Source organism: Rhododendron vialii, chromosome 5a (assembly GCF_030253575.1).
Source record: "Rhododendron vialii isolate Sample 1 chromosome 5a, ASM3025357v1".
In the NCBI taxonomy this organism is placed as follows: Eukaryota; Viridiplantae; Streptophyta; class Magnoliopsida; order Ericales; family Ericaceae; genus Rhododendron; species Rhododendron vialii.
The window spans coordinates 288,398-304,067 of record NC_080561.1 but is presented as its reverse complement, the minus strand read 5'-3'; the positions used below and the strand labels follow the sequence as shown (position 1 = coordinate 304,067).

General features: G+C 40.8%; 2 protein-coding genes across 4 annotated transcripts; one reads left to right on the top strand and one right to left on the bottom strand.

The window, feature by feature from the left end:
- Positions 1 to 360: 360 nt before the first annotated feature.
- LOC131326609 (uncharacterized) lies at positions 361 to 13,232 on the top strand. 3 transcript variants are annotated; one of them, XM_058359443.1, is made up of 11 exons: positions 361 to 1,216; positions 1,923 to 2,199; positions 2,386 to 2,571; positions 2,963 to 3,115; positions 4,679 to 5,140; positions 5,916 to 8,216; positions 8,661 to 8,866; positions 9,197 to 9,352; positions 10,595 to 10,829; positions 11,042 to 11,355; positions 11,590 to 13,232. In XM_058359443.1, the coding sequence occupies exons 1-11, from the start codon at positions 453 to 455 to the stop codon at positions 11,894 to 11,896; spliced, it is 5,361 nt and encodes a 1,786-aa protein (XP_058215426.1). In that variant the 5' UTR covers positions 361 to 452; the 3' UTR covers positions 11,897 to 13,232. The 3 variants fall into 3 exon arrangements, with proteins under 3 accessions (XP_058215426.1, XP_058215427.1, XP_058215429.1); XM_058359446.1 differs by having other exon boundaries at positions 1,077 to 1,216; positions 1,961 to 2,199; XM_058359444.1 differs by lacking the exon at positions 2,963 to 3,115.
- On the bottom strand, positions 12,229 to 14,869 carry LOC131326782 (pectinesterase 3-like). The gene is made up of 2 exons (XM_058359661.1): positions 13,607 to 14,869; positions 12,229 to 13,028 (listed from the first exon to the last, which is right to left on the bottom strand). The coding sequence occupies exons 1-2, from the start codon at positions 14,679 to 14,681 to the stop codon at positions 12,229 to 12,231; spliced, it is 1,875 nt and encodes a 624-aa protein (XP_058215644.1). The 5' UTR covers positions 14,682 to 14,869.
- Between the last annotated feature and the right edge of the window lie 801 nt (positions 14,870 to 15,670).

The following is a 15,670-nucleotide window of genomic DNA, read 5'->3' as shown; positions in this document are numbered from 1 at the left end:
GCCAGGTCTTCTCCTTTGCTTTAGTTGTGAGTCAAATAAAAATTTGAGGGAGAGAGAGAGAGAGAGAGCTAAGCCCAGTCCAATCTGGTAACTTGGACATCACAGGCCTAGCTTACATAAGCCAGTGTGACGCTAAACGAAGCTTGAAAGAAGCCCAGAAACCTACTTTCTACTACCATTGGGTTGGGGCCTGGGGGGAATGCAAACCAAAGCCCAACAAGAAAGTTGATGACGACGCCTAATATAATTCTTAATTACTCTGTTAATGACAAGGAGAAGCTACAGAATTGTTAATGATTTACTCCACTTTCTTAGTGTAATTATTAATTCAATTGCGTGAACCGTTACCCTCCTGATCCTCTCAAAGTTCGTTTCTCTCTCTCTCTCTCTCTCTGTTGTAGTTCTCCTCCCCCGTTCAATGACCCTGCTGATTGGTTATTTTGATCATCAAAATGAGCCTCAAATCTACTTTTATCTGTACCCGCCAAAACTCTCCGTTAACGCCAAATCGAAACCTCGGAGTTCTCCCCAGCAGAGCATTCCAAGTCCGCGAGTGCCGAGTGTGGCGGCGTCGAAGACTCAAAACAAATCGGAAAACGGTACTAGTACGCAGTCTGTTAGGCCCATCGCCCTTCGGTGATTTGTTCCAAAACTTGGTTTCTCACTTTCCTTCTCTCAATTCCCTAGATTTTATCGCTCCGGTCCTAGGTTTAACCTCCGGAGCAGTTCTAACACTCTACCTCTCTCGCTTCAAGTCCAACCGTAATTCTCGAGTTTCTGACGTCGGCGAGTGGAGACTGTTCTCCAGCCCGACGCGGTTTAACCGTTTCGTCATGCTACGGTGTCCGTCCATGTCTTTCCAGGGAAGCGATCAGCTTTTGAATGAGGAGAGGCATTTGGTAAAGTTGAACAGTGGGAGGATTCAGGTGAGGTTGAGCGCTGGTGATGATTTGGTGGAGGAGAGAGAGAGACTAGTGTATCAGAGAGTTTGCGTGGGTACTGAGGACGGTGGAGTGATATCTTTGGACTGGCCGTCGAATTTGGAGTTGGAGGAGGAGCTTGGGCTGGATACCACGGTTTTGCTTATTCCAGGAACTGCTCAAGGGAGTATGGATAAGGACATTCGGTCGTTTGTGTGTGAATTGTTGACGCGGGGGTATTTTCCTGTTGTAGTGAATCCTAGGGGTTGTGCTGGTTCACCACTCACCACACCACGGTGAGTGTTTTTTGCCATGCCCATTCTGTTCTGATGCCTGAAATTTACTCATTCACCCATCCATATGTGAAAAATTCAATCTTTATCATTTCCCAATTCTGTTCTGATGCCTGCAATTTTCTCATTAACCCATATTTCAAAATTTCAATATTTGTTGCACAACTTGCACCGAAAAAAGAAAATTCCGATCTTTGGATACGTTATGCTTATAGAGGAAAGAAAAAATTGTTGTGAATGGATCTTGCTGTTCCAATAGCCATTTGAGCAGATTTTGTGTTACTAAAGTTGCACTAGCGTTTCGCTTAGTGATAAATTTGGAATGTGCATGTTCACTTGTGGGAAATCACAGTTTCCTAGTGTGGTAGAATCATGGAACCTTCAGTTGCCTCAAAGGCCATTTAAAGCTTTCTTCTTGGATTTATATTTTTTCATCTGTTCTGTTTCATTTCGGATTGAAACCGCATCTAAATATGGCTTTACCTATTTGATTCCTCCTGGAAAAGATAAAAAGAAGTACCAGAAAAAAAAAATTCAAGAAAAGAGGCGTACAGGAACGCCCATGTCAAAACTGTTAGTATTTTATGGTCTCGTATCTTCTTTGTTAAGGATTTTTGAGTTGTCGAAATGTTGTAATCTGGTTTAGAGGCTCTGGTTTTTCCCAAGAGTAAGCTGCGATTAGGACAGCATAATTCCTTCATTTATGTAGGTTATTTACAGCTGCTGACAGCGATGATATCTGCACAGCTATACAATTCATCAACCGGGCAAGGCCATGGACAACATTGATGGGTGTTGGCTGGGGTTATGGTGCAAGCATGCTAACAAAGTACCTAGCAGAAGTTGGAGATAGGACACCCCTTACAGGTGCCACGTGCATTGACAATCCCTTTGACTTAGAGGAGGCCGCTAGGTCCTCTCCGTATCACACCGCTCTTGATCAGAAGCTAACAGATGGTCTCAAGGATATTCTGCGATCTAACAAGGTTGGTAATTTGTGCAAAGATTCTATCTGGTTAATACCAATGTTTAAGCTTCTAATTTTGAGATTGTTAATGTTTTAAAGTAGCAAATAGCAATACTTGGTAAGCTTCCAGTTGGGTCAACCAGAAAGTGCTTGTCATTTCCCTTCATTCTGGTGACTGGCGCCCGCTGTTTTTTGTTGCTTTCAGGAACTGTTTCGAGGTGGAGCAAAAGGATTTGACGTGGAAAAGGCTCTACTTGCAAAGTCTGTCCAAGATTTTGAAAAAACAATCTCTATGGTCTCACATGGGTTTGATGCCATAGAAGATTTTTACGCAAATTCTAGCACTAGAGGTGTCATTGGAAATGTGAAGATACCCGTTCTCTTTATACAGGTGCATATTTAGTGCTTATCCTGCCATTGTGCATTTGGATTTTCTACGAGATCACTAGGGTTATGCTACGATTTCTGTGGGATGGGTTGAATGTTGCAAGTATCAATGCTGCTTGCAAAGAGTTGTTAATATGTCAACTGTCCTGGGTTTTTTTTGTTTTATATATATATATGGCTGCTTTACCTATTGATGTTGGTAAAATACGTACCTATGGGATTTTTGTTGATGATAAGCTTTGCATATCTGTTATTTAATTGTAGCGGCAGACAACCAAATCACTGTTCTAGTACTCTTTTGTCTTCCTTGTACTCATTATGGAAAACTTTGGGGTTATGTGACCTTTTTCTTTTGAAAGGAAATCTGACTAGTTACAGTTGTTGTGATTGAGCAGAATGATGATGGAACAGTCCCTTTGTTCTCTATTCCACGCAGTCTAATAGCAGAAAATCCATTTACAAGCCTTCTTTTATGTTCTTGTTCTCCATCTAAGGTTATTGCAAGTGGAAGATCTGCTATTTGTTGGTACCAGCGTCTCACCATTGAGGTAACAACTTAAATTGTCTGTTCTTTGTTCATTGAGCAAGTCTAAAGGGCTTGTCATTTTTCCAAATAATGCTTAGGTATTTGAACCCACCGCCTAATCATCCTGGTTCTTCCCCTTAGGGCAGACCTTGGAGCAGTTGTAACTGGTAAGGCTTAGGCTGCTACATTGTGACTTGGTCATCATGCGTCGGAAACATGTAGATAGCCGCTTTGTACACAGGGCTAGGCTATGTACATTTGACCCTCCTTAGACCCTGTGGTTGGGGGAGCCTTGTGCAAGGTGCTGCTTTTAAGCAAGTCTTGTGTTGTGTGGATTGAAATGGTAGGAAGTATGGAATATGTGCTTGGAATCTGTTGCTTATTAAAGACCTGCTCAGATTAACGAAAGCGACAAAATCATGCGTCGGAAACATGTAGATAGCCGCTTTGTACACAGGGCAAGGCTATGTACATTTGACCCTCCTCGGACCCTGTGGTTGGGGGAGCCTTGTGCAAGGTGCTGCTTTTAAGCAAGTCTTGTGTTGTGTGGATTGAAATGGTAGGAAGCTATGTTACATGGATCCTTCATTTTGGCTCAAGTACCCATGTCGATGTGTCCGACACCCATATCCTTTTGGACACTCGGATCCTTTAATTGTTAAGATACTTCCAGAAAAATATTATCAAATTAGCTAGAAAAGCGATATTCTGAGTATTTCACATAGACAGGAAATAGCAAAAACATAATTTTCTTAACCCTTTCTTGTTGAAATACATTTGTAAACATAGTTTACGGTACATAATCTGAGAAAATTATGCAATATATAATACAAACAAGAGTTCAGGGTGTGTCCCCATACCCATACCCAAGTTGGGGACACATATCCACGTATCCTAAAATTTAAGTTTAGGAAGGTCCAACGCTTGGACTTCCACCCGCACCCAATACTCGCACCCGAGTCCATGTAACATAAGTAGGAAGTATGGAATATGCGCTTGGAATCTGTTGCTTATTAAAAGACCAGATTAACGAAAGCGACAAAATCAACTTATTTACACTTTCTTGGTACTGTGGAAAATTTCTTTTGTCCTTTAGACTATACAGAGAGATATCAAAGAGAATTTCTTCGTACTCGTGGGTAATGTTAATTTGCCCCTTAGGGCTCATTTGTCTTTTTGTGGGTGGTATATATTTTTTGATTTGGCTGTTCAAAAAAAAAAAATGCATTTTTTGATTTGTTGGCTTGTTGGATTCCACCATGCTTCAGTGCTTTTGAAAGACTCATCTTTCCTCTCATGTTCTACCCTTTTCTTATTTACAAAGAAGTTGTGTGCATTTGGGTTTAAGGGGCATCAATATCGTGAAAATATGTTTATTCTGTTGTGAAAAGTACCCTGTTCTGCACGTGTTTTAAATTAATTTGGTGTCATTTGAATCGGGCATGCACGAGCCTGTGGTACTAATCTTTGGATTCATACGGGCATGTTTGATAGTTTTATAGCAGGGATTTGGTCAATTTAATACGCAATTATGCATGGATGCTGGTGTTGTGAATGCTAACAAGTATGCATGCCCTATGTGCAGTGGCTTGCAGCGGTGGAACTTGGACTTTTGAAAGGTCGTCATCCTCTTTTGAAAGACGGTGTGACCGTCAATCCTTCAAATGGTTTACCACGTGTGGAAAGCAGAGCATCTGATAAAAGGGGCAGACTAAATAAAATTTTGAATGCTTCTCCATCAAATGTTCTTGATAGGTATGGTGTATATCCTCTAGAGAAGGTGTTCGGAGAAAGCGATACCTCTTTGATCATTAGGTCAAAATTCGGGCGAGAGTCACAAAAAAAGTGTGAGATTGAAGATAAAGGATTGCAAAGAGATAACAATGGTCTATTAGAGCAGACTAGCTTTTGTAATGCAGAATTAGTCAACGAGGAAGCCAGTCCTATAGATAATGGAAGAGGCCAAGTGCTCCAGACTGCACAAGTAGTTATGAATATGATTGATGTATCCATGCCTAACTCGCTAACTGAAGAACAGAAGAAGAAGGTATTGCTTTCTTAGTTGAATGTACATCTCGCTTATTTAACTGCAGTTAATAACTGTAGGGTTAAGTGCTTTGTATGCTTGACATAAGCATATAATATTGGCCTTTCCATAAGGCCTTTCTTTTCGGACACTTAAAAAATAGTTCTCTGTACTGACTTCTGTGCTACACTGGTAATTGGTAGTGTGAACAATAAAACCAGTAAACCAGTTGCAATTTCATTTGTTTCGTTAACTCTAACATCTTTTACGAGGTTACTGATAACTGGTGTAAGAATCTACTTCATTTTTTCCCCTGAAGTTGTATATTTATGAGGTTATTATGACATCACATTGTTCTATTCTGGTTGAACCAGTGAGCCTTGACCCATTCCTTTTTCCAATTTGCTCAGCGGCTCGGGTTTCAAAACATTGCTTCTATATTGTAATGGATTTCAGACTGCTGGTCCTTTTCATATCCTTCTTGCCAGTGTATCCACTGTTCCCTGGGAAAAATATATTTTGGTTGTTTTGATATTTGTCAAATGGCTTATTTGATCCATAGAGAGTGTTTCCATTTGAATAGAGTGAAGCTGATAGAAAATGCAAGAAAAGAAAATAATGACACTTTTCTGGTGTTTGATTAGCATGAAAATGCAAGAAAGTGTGAGAAAGTGGATCAGGGCTTTGCTGTAGAATGCTTCAGGGGGCTACATAAATTCGGAAGACAGCAGTAAAATTTACCTATGCCGACGAAATATTACCTTTTTATCACAACTATTTTTTCTTTTATTTCTAGGTCCTGAATGCTGTGGGCCAAGGGGAGACAGTAATGAAAGCTTTTCAAGATGCTGTGCCGGAGGATGTTCGTGAAAAGTTTACTACTGCTGCTTCTGGAATTTTGCGTAATCGGGGGGCCAATTTGAAACTGGACAGCCACCTAAATATTGGTCCGATACCTACTGTGCCATCAGAAATACAGTCAGAGATGAATGAAAGAGCTGGAGTATCAAGTGCAGGAGGTTATGAAGATCCTCATTCTTCAGATCCAAGGACAAGGGTTGATGACCTGGAAGACTATAGTGATGGTCAAATTTTAGTGGACAAGCCTGCTGGGGGAGTGAACTCAGAGCGTCAGGCTTCAGATACGCTGCACAAAATGACTGGTTATGGTCACTTTCAATCTACAACCCACGGAGGCAATGTTTCCTGTTCAATAAAAGAGGACATTATTGAAGGGGAAAGCAATCATGAAAATGGGTGTATTTCCAGAGAAACAGATGCTGAATATTATGGCTATAATGAAAATGAGTCAGCTGCAGGTGGTAAGCCGTATTGTCCTGGCTGGTCTGTAAGTGCTAGTGGCACTGGCAATGTTGCTGTTGTCGTGGACAAAGTGGACCAGAATGGACTGGTTGAGTCGGACAAGAAAGAGGGAGATGATATCCAGGAGAACATAGAAATAGTCACAAATCTTTCTACTGATCCAAATAAGATGATGCCATCCACCGAGGCAGAGGAGGGGTTGTCACATCCGGTATCATCTTTTGAGGCCCAACCAATGAAAAGGGAAGGAAGTATGCATTCCGTTCATAATCAAAATAGCTATGATCCCGCGACCTTCAGTGTTTCTCAGGCATTAGATGCCTTAACAGGGATAGATGATTCAACACAAGTAGCTGTTAGTAGTGTCTTCGGTGTACTAGAAGGTATGATTACTCAGTTGGAGTTTGAAAAAGCTGACGAAACTAAGTTTGATAAGAAAGAGGTTGAGGACGGTAGAGCTGGCTTCTTATCTAAGAACCGTCAACTTGTCAATGACTATAACTCAATGAGCAACGAAGAAAACAATAATGACCTGAGCTCACAGTCTGACATGGAAAATGATCTACCTTCATATGATGAAATTGATTTACACAACGATGCAAGATCTAGATGGGAAGAGGAGGGGAGACCTATAAGCAGCCCTGATTCAGTTCTGGGGAACAGCATTAGTAGTTCTTGGGAAAACAGTGTGGTTTGCCATATAAATGAAGAAAAAGGAACAGGGGAAGATTTGCTAAGAAGCAAACTTTTGGCTAAGCAGCCAAATAAAGTTCGACATTTATTTAATTCTCCACTGTACATAACTACAAACCCATTCAGTGACACTCTTTACAAGGAATACCTCCCTGAATCTCTTCTGTCAAAGACGCAGTCCAAGTCACTAGACTCAGATACAACTACCACTCTATTCCTTGACTATATTCCAGAAGAAGGTCAGTGGAAGCTTTTAGAACAACCCGGAAATAATGAACATGTGGCTGGTGATGTCAATGAGGGTGACAGAAAAGACATTCGGGCTCATTCACCTTCAAAAGCTGCTACAATCGAAGTAATTAAACCACTATATGTCATAATGGATGCTGGACAACAACAGGAACCTGTTCAAGAATATGGGACAGTAGATTATACTTATCAAAAATGTGTAATTAATAACTGTACATCGGAGGAGTTGATGAGCTTTGTTAAAAGTACTATTTTGGATGCATTGAAGGTCGAAGTCGGTCGAAGGCTAAGTGTAGCTAAAACAAAAGAGATGGAGCCAAATCTTGCCAAAGATTTGGAAGAAATTGCAAATGCTGTGTCTCTGGCTGCAGGACACATACTGAGTTGGGATGTTAAAAATCATAATTCTGAAAAACTTGGTACACTGAATGGAGAGCATATTGTGAAAGCTATTTCCTTAGCCGTTCAGGAAACCAATTATGTGAGAAGATTACTTCCACTTGGTATCGTTGTAGGCTTGAGCTTAGCTGCTTTGAGAAAATCCTTCAATGTAGCAACAGTAAATGGTAGTGCCCAAAGTGAAACCATTACCCTTGATCAAATTTCTCAGTCTGCCGAAACAAATTGCATACTGTCTGAAACAGATGGTGATCTAATGTTTCTTCATGAAGTTGATCTGAAGTACAATATGTCGAGAAGCAAAGATTGGGGAAAGGCTGAATTGGGAAAACTAAACAATGCCAAAATCATGGTTGGTGCTGTTACAGCTGCCATTGGAGCATCTGCCGTTACAGCTGCCATTGGAGCATCTGCTTTACTTGTGCATCAACAGGTAGCACTTGGATCTCTTTACAAGCTGTATTATTCTTATGATCTCATCTAACCAACTCCCATGCTGACGAATTTTGGTATCTCTTTCACCATGAGTGAGTTAACCCACGTACCATGTACAAGGGTAGTGTACCAGGAGATCAACTTTGAGTTTCTGATACATTTATAAAGTGTGAAGTTCAAATAATACAAAGGTGTGAAAGTGGTGATGTTTACCTAGACAATGTTAATGGGTATTCCATATTAACTACGATTACATGGACTCGGGTACAAGTATCAATGCACATATTTGTTCAGTTGTTGCCTGACTCGAACAGCTTCAAGAGTCAAGACCTCTTCGTATCATAGTAAATAATGCATGGTAGATTGTGCCTTCCTGTTTCCTTTTTTTCTTGGTGGGTCTTTACTTGCTTATCATGTTTGTTGGTGATTTATGGGCATGAAGGATTCAGACGAAGGTAATGAAACTTCTACAGTCTTGTCCAAGACCTTTGGCAATAAGGGAAATCATCAAAAGGAGCCTGGTAAGCTTGAGGAGGATATCTCTGAGAAAAGCGAGAATGGCATAGTCACAAGCTTTGCAGACAAAGCCATGTCTGTTGCTGGTACTATGGTACCTATGAAAGCAAATGGAGAAGTAGATCATAAAAGGTATGTTAGTTGTTTTTGTATTCCCTCCAATCCATCATATTAGTCTCTTTTGCAAATTCCATGTTTTTAAGGAGACGTGTTATTATTATTGCCTTGAAATTGAAAGCATTAGTTTCCAACAGTTCCCATGTGCACTCATGTTTGAATACATTCAATGGCAGGGATAGTTTTGAAAACCTAAAAGTTTTGGACTCTTGACTTTTCAAAAAGGACTAACAATTTGGTAAAAATCACGAAAACGAAAGATGGACCAACAATTTTGAATGGGGGAACTCATAAATACCTGATTCCATTTCTCATGTTCACCCACTTTTCTACTTCACAACTCAGGCTGGTGGCCATGCTGGCAGAATTGGGACAAAGGGGTGGTATGTTGAAGCTGGTTGGTAAAATTGCTTTGCTTTGGGGGGGTGTACGTGGCGCTATTAGTTTGACTGGAAGGCTTATCTTGTTTCTCAATATTGCTGAACGCCCTTTGTTACAGAGGTAAATTAAGTTACCCAATGTCTTCTCCTCCCTTTGAACGTCGGAACTTGAAAGTATAACAATTTTGCTAACCAGAGCCCTATGGCGGCGGGTAAAGGCAAAAAATGCCAAAATATTCATGATCTCCAAGAACATATTTTGCATATTTCAGGACAACTTTACACCAGTCTATCTAGTTGTATGTATTCCTCGAGGCTAACCAACACCAGTAGATGGTGATTAGCATTTTCCAAAGTATAAAATATAGTTGGGCACGTTTTTGCACCAGTGGTGGGGATAGAACATGTGGTCCCCAACTTTCACCCCTTGTCCCCAAGTCCAGAGTGGGAAAATTTGCTGGCCATGAGATGGAGTCCCCTCAGATTGGTAATCCCACTACAGGGAACTTCCTATCGGGGATAACTAATGCTGCTCCCAACTCCCAAAATGGTATTAGTTATCCCATGCCGCAGAATAATCTCTACCTTGGTCCAACAGTCAAAATAATTCCCTACCGCATCCTTTATCCTTCCATTTTTTTTTTTAAGTACTTAATGCTGACAACGCGAATTGCATTTTTGTTACCCTAACAAGGGCCATGCCTTCAGTTCATCATGTCTACTACATCAAGCCACATTCCTTTAAGGATTTCATTTAGCAGTCTAATTTGAAAACAGCCGGTAACAAACCTTTCCAAAAGGAGTTGTGCTCTGTTTTCAGTCTATGGCTGTCATCCATCAAATGGCATAATTGTAAATAAAGAATGAAGTCTGGATCGTATCAGAGAAAGGAGTTGTGCTCTGTTTTCAGTCTATGGCTGTCATCCAACAAATGGCATAATTGTAAATAAAGAATGAAGTCATATGGCCGTTGGAAAAATAGGCAGAGGCTTCGGTTGGGTTGTCCCAGATTTGGGGGAAAAAATGGGTAAAACTCAAAATGGGAAAGGGTTTGGGTAAAATATTGGAGAGAGATTTCTGTGGTTTTTGTCCAAATTTTGAATTTGTGTCTTAAAATGGGTCAAGATTGGAGATGTTCTATGGATATTGCAGGACTTACCAACAGCATACCCATTTATCTTCCGCTGTGTAACATGAGCTTAATAATGTGTCATCAGCAAATCCCAACAGTGGGCGTGTCTGATGCTACACATGATTTCTTCCCAATTATATTCCACTTCTTCATGCTTTGTAGTCAAGTATTTAAGTATACTAAAGTATTGTGTTTGCTGAAATCTGTCTACTACCATGCTTCCTTCCCTAGGGTACTTGGGTTTGTTTGCATGGTGCTTATTTTATGGTCTCCATTTGCTGTTCCTCTGCTCCCTGCACTTGTGAAAAGTTGGGTGACACACAGCTCCTCCAAATTTGCCGAACTCGTTTGCATTGCCGGCCTGTATGCTTCTATTACAATGCTTATTGCGATTTGGGGAAGAAGAATTCGAGGGTATGATAATCCATTCGAGCAATATGGCCTTGATTTTTCTTCTTCATCGAAGGTATACATTTCAGCTTTTGTGCATGCATAACACTGCACACTATTTAGGGCCGCATACAGACTGCAGCTTGTAGGTTATTGCAAAATAGTCTCTTTCTAGACCTTAGGCATTGTTTGTTTTGGGCGTAGAAGAGATGTATTGGAGTCCTATCTATGCTTATTTTTTTCCTTCAGTTGCCTAGCGAAAATTTAAGGTTATATACTTGCTTGCAGATTCAAAATGTATTGAAGGGATTCGTTGGAGGAGTTATGCTTGTTTTATCCATACACACTGTGAATCTATTGCTTGGTTGTGTCCGCTTATCATGGCCTTCCACGGTCCTATCATATCCTTCAGATGTTGTGAACTGGCTCAAAGTTTTTGCCAAGATGCTTTTACTTGTCAGTCAAGGAATTATAACAGCAACAGGTGTTGCACTGGTGGAAGAACTGCTATTTAGGTCATGGTTGCCTGATGAAATTGCTACAGATCTTGGATACTACCGCGGAATTATTTTTTCTGGATTGGCCTTTTCTGTAAGTCAGAGGTATGTTTGTCCTTCGCATTTTGATTCACATGTCGTTTCTCTTTTCAACATACCGATTCTTATGTCAATGGCATTTCATAAAGTGAAATGGAAGAATTGCAATAACGATGCAATGCTGACTACAGTTATGGGAGAATTTTCTGCTGAATCCGTTAATTTTAAGAATAATGATTCTCTCTTATGAATGTAATAAATTGGAATATGTCGTGATCCTTTTATTCTACCTTATTTCAGGTCTCCATGGGCTATTCCAAGCCTATGGCTTCTGTCCATGGCTCTGGCAGGGGCTCAGGAAAGAAGCCAAGGTAGCCTCTCCATTCCAGTTGGGTTGCGTTCAGGGATAATGGCTTCAGGTTTTGTCCTACAAAAGAGTGGTATCTTGACTTATCAGGCCAATTATCCTATGTGGGTAACCAGTACTGACCCATTACAACCCTTTAGCGGCCTTGTTGGTCTTGCTTTTGGTTTGTTAGTTGCAATAATTCTGCATCCAAGGCAGCCACTCCATCAGCAGAAGAACAGTTGGCCTGCTCCAGAATGAGTGCCTAAAGAAGTCGGTTAATCAAGGGCACATTATGAAGAAAGTTAGCTTTATCTTTGGTGGCTCCTCTGTCATTATACATACAGTGCAGGACAGTGGAGATCTTCGTAAGGGAAAGGAAAAGGAAGGGAACGCAGTTTAGAAAGCGCCTTTTAACTATAATGGCCAGTGCATTCCATACTCTCTAGAGCTGGCTTTCCCAATGCCCTGGATAATGTGTAGTGCTAAGATAGGATAAGTCTATAGTTAGCCGAACTCCACCAAACGTACAATTTTTAAGGCAATTTTATAACCAGTGAATTGATGGTACATGAACCATCTATGGAAGCACTTCAAGTTTTTCCTACACCAGTGTACATAGTGGTTCTTTTTCTTGGTGGTTTTGTATTTTTTGCTGGAGAGGACAAGCTGGAGAGTTCATGTGAACCTGTTTTGTTTTGTGGAGCATCTGAGAGAGGAAAACCCGTGGATTCCAGCCAGCTGTCTGCTCCATGTAAAAAAGAAGCCACCATAAATTGCCTTGCCACACGTTCACTGCAATTCCTTCTATACCCTGCCCAGTTGACCCTTCCGCTCGTGTTTGATCCTGGTCCATAATTCATGTATTCAATGTACTCCACCGTGTCTAAAGTACTGTACTTATTCCACCTGTGCCAACCTTGTGGGTGTATCAGATCCCCCAGATAGCTCTCCATGACGATAGTCCTGGAATGGTTCCTCCATGGTCTACCCAAGAAGGTTGAGAAGTTGGCCCTCTCAGCCTCCGTGAAGTCTGGTGCAGCGACTATGGTGCAGTTGTGCAGCGATATGCCGGTGTCCTGGTTTGGGTCTTGTCTCCCTTGAGCAGTGATCATGTTGTTTTGACCAGGGTTTGGTTTGCGAACCAGAATAATGCAGTTTTGAAATACGGCTGCTGCATTTCCAAAGATGAAATCAACAGTGCCTTGGATTGTGCATTCACGATAGAACTGACGGAGAGAATGAGCGTAAAGGGTGTCCTGATATGAAGTGATTTTGCACCGGTAGAAAGCAGCATTGGAATTCACCCGTAGAGCAACTGCCTGGTGCTTCTGTGGGCCAGCTGTGTTCTTGATTGTCAGGTCCCTAGCTATGAATTTGTCTCCAACCACAGCTGCAAACACAATAGCAGGAGTTAGTCCCCTTGAGATTAGGTAACTTAATCCTTTGATACAAGATTGTGTCGGTGAACATCTTTAGAACTTAAGGCTCTGTTTGTTTCAATTGTTTTACATGTAAAAGGATCTCACAAAAACTCTCACTTGTCCTTTTGTTATCCGGCATTTGCTTGAAAAATGAAACATGAGGTTGCGAGAAATTTTTTTTATCTTTCCTTGCATTTGGTTAACACGGGAGAAACAATTTTCAAGACTAGTAGTAGTAGAACTAGAGCCCAATTGATCAGACATTAGTCTCCCAAGTCATTAACCCAGAACATATTGTTGTGGGAGAATGGTTGAGGCTGCAGTGTGCAACTGAGGTGGAGGCTGTCGAGCACTGCAAAACATGACTTACGGAGAATTGGACTGCAAGGTGATTTTGGATATGGAAATTATTTTCCTGAAAAAGTGTGTTGCTTAACTTTTGTGCAACTGAATGTTGGTAATCAGAAATAATTTCCATCGAAACAAACAAAGCCTAAATGGAAATGTGAAAAACGATGTGAAAATGTATATTGGACAGTGATCATACTGAAGGTAGCCGAAGTGAAGGTGGAAAACCCGTCAACAAAGTTCTTAGAACCTGTAATCACTGTTGAGTTCATTCCTTCTCCAACAAAGACAATATTAACCTTTTCCCTTGGAATTACAACATTTTCCCGGTACGTTCCTGCCTTTATCCTTATCACAAACCTGTGTGAGCTCCTGTTTGGGGCCATCCTGACTGCCTCCTGAATAGTGTGGTGTTTTCCACTGCCATCCTTGGCAACAACAACATTTGGCCTCCGTTCATGTGTTATTTCCCTCATTTTCCTATCACTACTTTTCATAGTCCATGAATTTTGGAAATCATCTTCTGGCATGTTGTTCAATCTTGGTCTATTCTTGATGACGGTTACTTTGCGGTTAATGGTCTCCATGTACTTGATCATGGCCAAGCAGTTGCTGATCATGTGAGAGATAGGAGTCAATAGGCCTTGAAGGTACTCTTTGAGATCCTTTCGACCCTTGAAATTACATTCTTCCAAGTCAGCGAATCCATCAATGCACGTATTCTCATTTGTCATAGCTGCACTGAGTAGGGTTTTGATGTTACCATACAATCGATGACGGGAGCCTCTCGAGGAGGGGAATTTATGCAAGTCATTGATGGCTTGTCTAAGTTCATAAAGGGTTTGTTCCAGCATGTCTGTGCAGTCATTCAGGGCATTCTTTTCCTGAGAATTCAAATCTTGGCCGGTGAAGAGACCCACTACACTTAACATTGTGGTGGCGACTTTTTTGATGGTTCGATTAATTGTGAGTTCAAGAATGTAATGGAGGCTAGTAGTGACATTCTCGGAAGGGGGTGGCGGAGAGAGGAGGGTGGTGAAGCACAAAGAAGGGTACAAAGTGTTTGTGCATGCATTCTTGATGATCAAATGTGGTGGCGAAACCAAAGAGGGATTTCTTGCATGGCGGTGGGTAGAAGAAGAGTGGTAAGGCCTGAGCAGAGGAGAAGCAACGAGCAGTAGTGCTGCAATTAGGGTAACAAGGACGACGAGCATGGTCGTCTTTGGTTGTGTTGTTCTGTGCAGATTCTTGAAGGATTGGCATAGGCGGTCCATTCTTCTCACATGCGGAAATGCAGGCGATGACAAATGGATCGGAACATGTAGTCCACGTGTATAGATGAAGTACAGACTGACGAAGATGTTTGAAAAGCAAGAATCCTAGCCTATCAAAAAAAAAAAAAGAGCAAGAATCCTAAGAGAGAGGCGGCGTAATAGTAGAGAGAGAGTGTGTGTGTTACTGGGGTATGTTTGGTCGGATGGAATTAAGGTTGGAATGGAATAGTCATTTTAATGACTTACTTATTCCAATGTTTGGTTCGCCATTGAATAATAGATTGATGATTCCAAATGGAATTCCTATTCACCTTAGTAAAGGAATTGTCATTCCATTCAAAAAAAGAAATTGTTTTTTTATTCTTTTGTTACACCAAAATTACTAGTGTCACTCCAACATTCACTATTGCCACACCAAAAATTACTATTGTCATTCCAAAAATTATTATTGCCACTCCAAAAAATACTATTGTCACTCTAAAAATTACTATTACCACTCCAAAAATTGTTGATGCCACACTATTCCATTGGAGATGAGAATGACTATTCTTAAGTACAACCAAACATGAGAATGGGAATGATTATTCTATTCTCAATTCTTCCAATTTTATTCCTATTCACATTTCATTCTATCCAACCAAACGCATCCGTACTTGAATCGATCACACAAAATCCTGGAAATTCAGCAGTTGGCTCTTTAACAGCCACCCACACCACCCAAAAGCAATGCTAAGAACACAACTCCGAACACAATTGCATCCAGAGCCTTTCAATAGACATACATCGAACAGCTCCAAAAATAATTGTATCCGGAGTTGTCCCTAGACTTTTTGCCCCCAAAATATTCGAGGGAAGTAAAAGAGCGAATTAAAACTGAGTTTGAAATTAAGTCAAATAATATTCTGGGGCTTTGAGTCTGCGCTTTCTTGATTTTCAAAATTCAACAACTAATTGATGCAATTTAGGTTGAGGAAGCAATTAAAAAAAAT

Excerpts from the sequence above, each read along its gene's own strand:
- LOC131326609 (XM_058359443.1), top strand. The coding sequence starts at position 453 with ATGAGCCTCAAATCTACTTTTATCTGTACCCGCCAAAACTCTCCGTTA. Across the intron at positions 2,572-2,962 it reads TACCCGTTCTCTTTATACAG|AATGATGATGGAACAGTCCC; the intron begins GTGCATATTTAG and ends GTGATTGAGCAG. Across the intron at positions 8,867-9,196 it reads GGAGAAGTAGATCATAAAAG|GCTGGTGGCCATGCTGGCAG; the intron begins GTATGTTAGTTG and ends TTCACAACTCAG.
- LOC131326782 (XM_058359661.1), bottom strand. The coding sequence starts at position 14,681 with ATGGACCGCCTATGCCAATCCTTCAAGAATCTGCACAGAACAACACAA. Across the intron at positions 13,029-13,606 it reads CTTCACTTCGGCTACCTTCA|CTGTGGTTGGAGACAAATTC; the intron begins GTATGATCACTG and ends TTGTGTTTGCAG.